Below are 8215 nucleotides of genomic sequence, written 5' to 3'. Positions count from 1 at the left end.
TGTCTTCGTTGTTTCCATCAAAATATTTGGGTGATTTAACATAAAAACATAATCGACACATCGCTGCTTTGCTGGAATAGTAGCACATCTGACAAATAAAGAATGATTTTATAATTTATTTGACCTATGCTATAAATTGTACTGTAGACTAAGGTTACTTTATGACATCACTTTAAATAGCTTTAGGACAGTCGGTAGAGCACTGAGCTCAGTCGCACCCTACCGAAAGCGAATGCAGTGGTGCCGTGGCAGAAATATTTAATTTTTTAATTTTTACAACGATTTTCCAATTTAGAAGTTGAATCCATTTATATAAAATGATCTCCTTTTCTATGATATGTTTACTACTCGTAGGCCATTTAGACTTAGAATAGATACTTAACGATAAATGTTCGATAAATTATTAGTATTGGAGTCCCTTCATGGATTGAAGTAGTACTTTTTATTTAATTTATTGTTGTATGTAGGTATCTATTATTGATGATTACCCATTAAAAGGATTATATTGTAAAACAAATTCCTTTAATATTTGTGTTATAATAAATATTCAAGCACTTAATTTGCATTATTTTTTCTTCTTTACCTACTTACTTAACCACTTACAGAATAATTGTACCACGATCTTTTTTTTTTTTTGCCAGACAACGGTGCTGCGAATTTTTTTTATCTAAGGCGAAAAACGTTTAGGAACTGCTGCCTTAGGATAAAGACTAAAGGCTAACGAAACATTATGCTTCGTAAGATCTATGCGACTAGTGCAATTGTCTAAAAATAGCAGATATTTCCCCAGCTAAATAGCTCCAAATAATATGTCTGAAAAGCTTATCTTATTTTTATTTAATGTCAATCAAATTTACTACGATGGAAGACTAAATTTTGCTCCTTACGATCATCACTTTCTAATGTTCACTTTCTAATGTCATCTTTTGGGAGCCATGTACTCCCAAATGATTAACAATTTTGGTATCACCTTTTGTCCTGTAAAATATTAGTTTTCCAAGAATAGTCATGTAGAATGAATTTGAATCTTAAGTGAATTTAATTAGCTTTAATTTCAGCACAAAAAGGAATGTTTAGGGTCAAAGGTTCTTTTAGAAATGAAAGAACAGTTGTTGTTTTGTTTTTATTCGTATTTTTATCAAAATCCACTTTTCAATGTTTTCAATTATCTGTCGTATTTAAGGGAACTATTGGGCCTAAACATTATTTTATGTGTTGAAATGATGACTGATTAAATTTAGTTCAAATAATTCTTCAAGAATGAATGATTTTGTAAAAATAAGAGACGATTATGAAATTGTTCGACTTTTTGGAGAAAATTTTCTACTTATATTTATTAAGTCAATAAGAGCATAAATAAATCAAATTACAAAACAACAGAAATGCCTCCTTGGCGTAGGAAAAAATAAATGAATCAAATAATGAAGAGCATTAATGATTCACAGTAAATAATAACTAATGGTGAACACGCATAAATAAATATGATTGAAAAATTGTACATCGTTTTAACTCTGATCAATAAAACAAAAAAAAATTACGATAAAATGATAATTAAGAATTTAAATAATGTTAAAATAATAGTTCAATTAACTGCCCAAAGATAGCAGCACAAACCAAGAAAGGCAGAAAATAATAATTCTAATTATCATAGCTAGATGTCAGCATAATCCAAACAATAACTTCCATAATAAAAATATAATTGAAAATTTTTATTTTTAAAAAATAGATAATAGTTCATCTAACCGTTAATAGATAGCAGCACAAACCGGGAAAGGTATAAAAGAATAGTTTCAATTATCGTTGCAAGATGCCAACACCATCCAAACAGCCATTTCTGGAGTCTAGCAGGAAAATTTTTAATTTGTATTAGGATAGTAGGAGATTACAGGAGCTCAGTAAGTCTGTATATCTCTACCAATTGTGTTGGAACAAACCTGTCAAGTTTTGTGTTCCAACACAAGTTTTAACCTTCTGATCTTGTCAGTTAACTCCTGTGACCTCCTAATATCCTAATACAAAATAATATTTTTCTTGCTGCACATTAAGAATGGTTGTTTAGATGGTGCTGGCCTCTTGCGGCGCTTATTGAAACTATTTCATGCCTTTCTCGATTTGTACTGCTATCTATTGGTATTTAGTTCAACTATTATTATTTCATGGAAATAATTATTTTTAGCAATATTTTGGATGGAAATGGCCATTTGGTTGGTGCTGATATCTTATGGTGGTAATTACTATTACTTTATTGATTTTGTGCTGCTATCTTTGGGCACTTAATTGAATTATCTTTAAATTCTGAATTGCAGTTTTAACATCGTTTTCTTTTTGTTTTATAGACTGAGTTAAAATGGAGTATAATTTATCGATCATATTTATTTATGCGTGCTCTTGTGTAATAAGTTATTATTTACTCTGCATGAATAACTGTACATTCCTTTAGGCTCTTGTTAACTTAAAAAACTATGGAGCTAAAATGTGAAATTGTAAAATAATAATAACATATAGTTATTCAAAATATTATTATTTTTTTACGATAAAATAATTCTATTTTTTTATGAATGTGAGTTTCATTATATAAAAGATAAGTTAGAAGCTTCAAATAATATAAGCATTTAATTTTAATTTAAATAATAAGGTATAAATTAGTTATGTTATGAAAAAAATAACCATTAACATATATTAAGAGAGTTTAGCTTTTAACATGTTTTATGAGGATATATGCACCATAGGAACTTGTTATAAATGAAGAAATAAATAAGATGAGGAATTTGGTTTGTGAAATTATGATTATCCTGCTAAACCAAGCTGATTCTATCTATAGATTGCCCCTTTGAAAATAGCACTCTTACAGAACAGATCTAACTATGAAAACGTGAAACAAAAGTGGACAAGTGACTTAAGGGGAAACAGAAGAGAAGTTGTTGCAGGAGTGAGAATAGGATATTCCAAATTAACACACGTCCACTTATTCACAAAAGAAGACCAACCTTTAAGTTAACTTGCCAAGATAGATACCAAACCTGTCAGTTCCCATTATCCATAAAGCGTATAATTGAAGAATGCTCATCATTTCGTCGAGCCTTCGAAAATAATAAAATTCCACGTACAAAAGAATTGGCTCTTAAAGACTCAGCAGAATCCATAGACAAAATCATAAAATTTCTGAAAGAAACTGAACTGTATAATAAGATATAAATTACCAATCTTGACCAGTGTTAAGAGAAAACAGTCTGCATTCATCTATCAAATGTCAAAGACAAGAAGATAAATAAAGTAAAAAGGGCATAATAACCATGATGTTGATAGCCCTGAATAAAAATGTAATCTAATCTGATTATACTGTGAATAAAAGAATTGGGAAAGAAATGATAATAAAATAGTCATTTAAAGTATGTTATTATTAGACTTGGATTATGACAAAAGTAACTCCTTCTTTCTATGATTGTATCTTACATTCTTATAAGAGATAAATAGTAACAACATAATTTAAATCTGATTTTGTTCATCATGAAAAATTGAAGATTTATATTCCAACTTTGCTATTTAATTCTGATTAAAGTACTAAATTGTAACCTAATTTTGTTATAACATACTTTCTGTGCATATATACCCAACAATTAGTCATATATGAATAAATTAATAAAGAGCAGTTCATAATTTCAATGTTTGTAGATTCAGTTTCCATAGTATTTGCTAAAATAAAGTCACAAGACATAGATTTTTGTACATGGAAAGACATGTTGGTTTATGAAGAACTTTTTTTCTTTTATTATTGAACATTTCACAGACTTTCATATCCTTCACTACACATCCCTGTGTTACCTGTTCAATTGGTCTCATAGTCCAATTCTTGTCAGAAAAAACCTAAATGAGTTTATTGTCACTCTCCATAACCTTCTACCACTTCATACCTTTGGTATAAATTTTTCTAAAGTATTTAGCTTTCTAACAGTTTGTTACATGTCTTATTGCTGCTCTTCTTTTCAGAAATTTGTTTTTAACTAGGTAAAAACACTTCTTCTCTTTTCTCCTTTAATTGATTATAAAATTCTTTCATAGTTTTAATTACAACTAAAATTAAAAGATCCTCATTTAATTCAAATAAATACAATTTAAAAGTAAATAATCTCATAATTTGAAAAATAATGCAGCTATTGAAGAAATGGAATAACACAGTAGCACTGTACTCGAATGCCTGTTTCTGCAGTGAACTGAATCTACTCAGCACCCTCATATGAGTACCTACTGAATGTCAGAAGAATCTTATAATTTTAATCTTTAATTTAATTTAAGATTTAAATGATAACAGATATTTGTATAATATATCATATAATTAGTAATATAATCAGAACTATAAGCAATTTTATTATGAATTCAAACTAAGGTTATAATCAATTGGTAGTGGTGAAGCTGGCTTCTGTAAAATGCCTTCCTTCTATTCTTCCAGTTTGGTAAAGTTCTTAATTATATGGATTATCTTGTACAATAATTGTATAAATTATTTTTTGTAGATCATGTAGTATAGATTTTTAATATTATTAACAAAAATAAAAATTTTGTTGAAAATAGAGACTTTTTTTGTATACAAAAATTTACCTTTTTTTTTTTTTTTTTTTAGCTGTGAGATGTTTATAAATATTTTGCAGCATGTAAACTGGTAAAAAAGGGACTAAATTTAATGAAAGAATAAGAATCAAGACAAATAATGGTATCAAGCAAGTTTGTGGAAAGTGGTAGAAGTGGTTTCAAAATATAAAACAAACCAAATCCTATGCAGGTTTTACTTTAATAAATAAAACATAAACAAAGATAATACAGCATATTAAAGCTATTCAATATTAACTTTTCCATAAACAATATCTCCTTCTTTAACAGCCAGCCTTGTGTATTCGTTACCAAAAGGGTTAATTCTATATTAAATTATTTCATAATAATATAATATTTATGTTCATACATGGACAATAAGTTCAAATTTGAATTTTTTTATTGACTCTACTGCATTTTCAATATGTTTAAACTAGATGAATTTTTCTCTTCTTAAGTAGCTGTTAATGCTAACTACATAGCAATAACTTAAATAAAAATAATATACATAGGACATATAAATGAATCATTAACAGTATATAATTCTCATTAGTGGACGATTATCAATTAATCTTTTTCAGAACACATACTTATTTTGATATGTTGGTGGCAATAGAAAAAAATTTTCTCTTTTTCTCTTTAAAAATATTTTTTAATAAATTTCACTGTAACAGAAATTAACCATTTAAAGTAACTTCTACGAAAGTCTTTGCTGCTTCACAGCTCAAGTTAAACAAACAATATATTTTTATAAAATATATATATAACAAACTAGTCATAAAATAAACATCTTCTCATAAAAAATTATTTACTTATATAATATCATATTATATCTGATCACTCATAAATGGATTGAGTTGGAGCAACTTCAAATAAGAGTTGACAAAATACTGTAAATTTTTCTGAAACAAATATAGAAATTATTTAAATAAGTTATTATAAGTAATAAAGTATAATCTACATATATTATAAATAAAATGATTCATGTAAATTGTTATCTGCTATTGAATTTTTTGTGGCCAAAAGAAAATGGTTACAAAAAGAAAAGAAAAGAATAATTTTTAATCAAATTAAATATATTAGTTTTTAAATCTAACATGCATTTAAAAACCAATTTCCAAGAAAAATTTTAGTTCAATATAAACTATTTATTTGATTGTTATTATTAAAATTTACTTATAAGTAAACTGTTTAATGGGATTCAATTTTTTACAATAACTCTCTTTATTTATTATATTAATTAATGATGATATTATTTTAGTAACTGTTTCATTATATAACTAGAAAGAAAATTATAAGTTTAATTATAATTATAATTATAATTATTCTCAAGCACTTCAATAATACACGTATTTTTTACAATTAATTTTTGATTATCAACTGCCTTACAACTCTATCAGATGCATAACTTTATTATATTTTGATATGGCATTGTATTGAAGGTTATATAACATCCCAAAATTCAAAAATAAAAAAAAAAATTAATTACCCATTGTAGTTGTTGTAAATCCATAGTAGACAAATGGAATATAAAATATGAATCCTGCTAGTATAAAAAATGTAGCATATAAATACTCTATTTGAGGAGTATCTATAATTGGAGCTACAATCAGGTACAATGAAATCCCCAAGACTATAAATGGAATGATAATAGGTACCTGAAAAAAGAAATAAAGTTATGTAGAAAATAAAAAAAAAAATGATATGTAACATTTGGTGATAACCTTCAAAAAGCTTAAACTGAATATTATAATTCATTTATATACCTCTGTAATTTATTTATGCATGTATGCATGATGATAAATAGACTTTGTTAATAAGGTTTGATGGTTTTAATAGAGATTTAAACAGCCGTTTAAATAGTATTTTTATTTTTTATATAAAAATTAATTAAATATTTTATAATCCTGAACTGAAGAACAATAAACTTTTCTCAATTATTATGGCATACCCTGCACAAATACACAAACAAACCAAGACCATACAGAACAATGTACAATACAGAACCAAATGAAAAAGAGTAAGAAAACTCTTCAAATGGAAAGAGTAAGTTTAAGCTCTGACAGTACACACCAAAGAAATATTACAGTCTACTTTCTATAATACCAAAATCAAGGTGATAAAAAAAAGAAAGTAGACTTATCGAGAGTTTGACTAATGTATAATAATAATATATTATTTTAACTTAGTAATTATATGATTATGTATTATATACGAGTTGGCAAGAAGCCAAAGGATTCAAGTGAAAATTTTGCGAATTGAAGTTTTTTCTATCCACCTGTGCCTGAACCAAAATGCTTCAGAATTGATTAAATTGTGACATTGTCAATAATTACTAGTTAATTAATGATGATTTCAAAATTTTGAAATAATACAAAACAGATGGACATAAAAAATAGATAATAATTTGAAGACAGGCAATGGGGAATAATGTGTGATAATGCTATTTCTACTAAAAAAGAAGATAATTTTATTGGTACTGAGGAATAAATTTGGTTCAGGCACAGGTTGATAGAAAAACACAATTTACAAAATTGTCACTTGTATCCATTGGCTTCTTACCCTTTAGAGACTAATTATCTTTAGATCAACAATTAAATAAATATTAGAGAAATCAAATTAAATACACTTCAAATAATCAAATTAACTAAACTAGAATGTATGTATTGTTTAATAAATTCAATAAATAGATTAAAAACATCTTTATCAGAGCCTATGTACTGTTCGGAGAATTTAGATTAATTGAGAGGAACCACTTGCTGACTTTGGGTAATATAAAGTATATAATAGATTTTGAGTTATAAAGAGCTTGTTAATGCCAATGAACAAAAACATTTATAAGTACTGAGTAGATCAAGATACAGGGTTTTTATTCAAATTATCAAGACTTTTCAAGAGACCAAGGACTGAGTTTCAGTTCTTTAGCCCAGGGACTTTGTGGAAGTGCAATGTAGCTTTTGGGACTAGGTGGAAGTGTTATTGCTGTCCTATAAACATTAGATTTAGATTATCAGAGTTATATATGCGCTCATTATTTGCTACTATTGCTCATTATTATGATGTACAAATGTTAATTTGTTCATTTACTGACTGGTATGCATTATTGGTGTTAATGATTATCTTTGAGAAAATTCCAATTAGAGAAGTCTAAATTATAAGTAAATGAAATATTTATCACTAATGAATATAAATGCAAGTATTAATAATAAAAGTATTTTCTCTTTATCTGTCCATTCAAACTAATTAATTTTTCCAATTTCCTAATCATTACTACTAAACTTACCTTGTAGGGCCTAGGGAAATTCGGCCTAGTAAATCTCATCACAATTAAGGCTAGCATAGCTCCACCATAAAATATCCAGGCTGTGAAACTGAAGAAATCGATCAACGAATCAATGGTTCCCGATAAGACCATAGCAATGGCAATCAATGACTGAAAATAATAATAAATAGTCTTAAACATATTATTTATTTAATGGATTATGAAATGAATAATGTGCTTCAAAAGGGTAGTTTAATGAATGTAAATAAATATGATCAATCAAAGCTTAATTTTTTGTAAATTTAGTTTTACTGACTGAATGATTTATACAACATTCTCTGTGGTATCTGATTTAAAAGTATATATATA

General features: G+C 26.8%; 1 protein-coding gene across 2 annotated transcripts in view; it reads right to left on the bottom strand.

The window, feature by feature from the left end:
- Positions 1-4767: 4767 nt before the first annotated feature.
- sbm (sobremesa) overlaps positions 4768-8215 on the bottom strand; it is a 21280-nt gene continuing 17832 nt past the window's right edge. For both annotated transcript variants that reach the window (XM_067050377.1, XM_014430498.3), the window contains 3 exons: positions 7868-8017; positions 6074-6242; positions 4768-5486 (listed from right to left, as the gene is read on the bottom strand). In XM_067050377.1, coding sequence (XP_066906478.1) covers positions 5422-5486; positions 6074-6242; positions 7868-8017 — 384 coding nt within the window. In that variant the 3' untranslated portion in view covers positions 4768-5421. The remainder of the gene's footprint in view (positions 5487-6073; positions 6243-7867; positions 8018-8215) is intronic.

The sequence above is a fragment of the Halyomorpha halys genome, unplaced genomic scaffold, assembly GCF_000696795.3.
Source record: "Halyomorpha halys isolate HHAL.00 unplaced genomic scaffold, Hhal_1.1 Scaffold896.1, whole genome shotgun sequence".
Lineage (NCBI taxonomy): Eukaryota > Metazoa > Arthropoda > Insecta > Hemiptera > Pentatomidae > Halyomorpha > Halyomorpha halys.
This window is presented reverse-complemented; position numbering and strand designations above follow the sequence as displayed.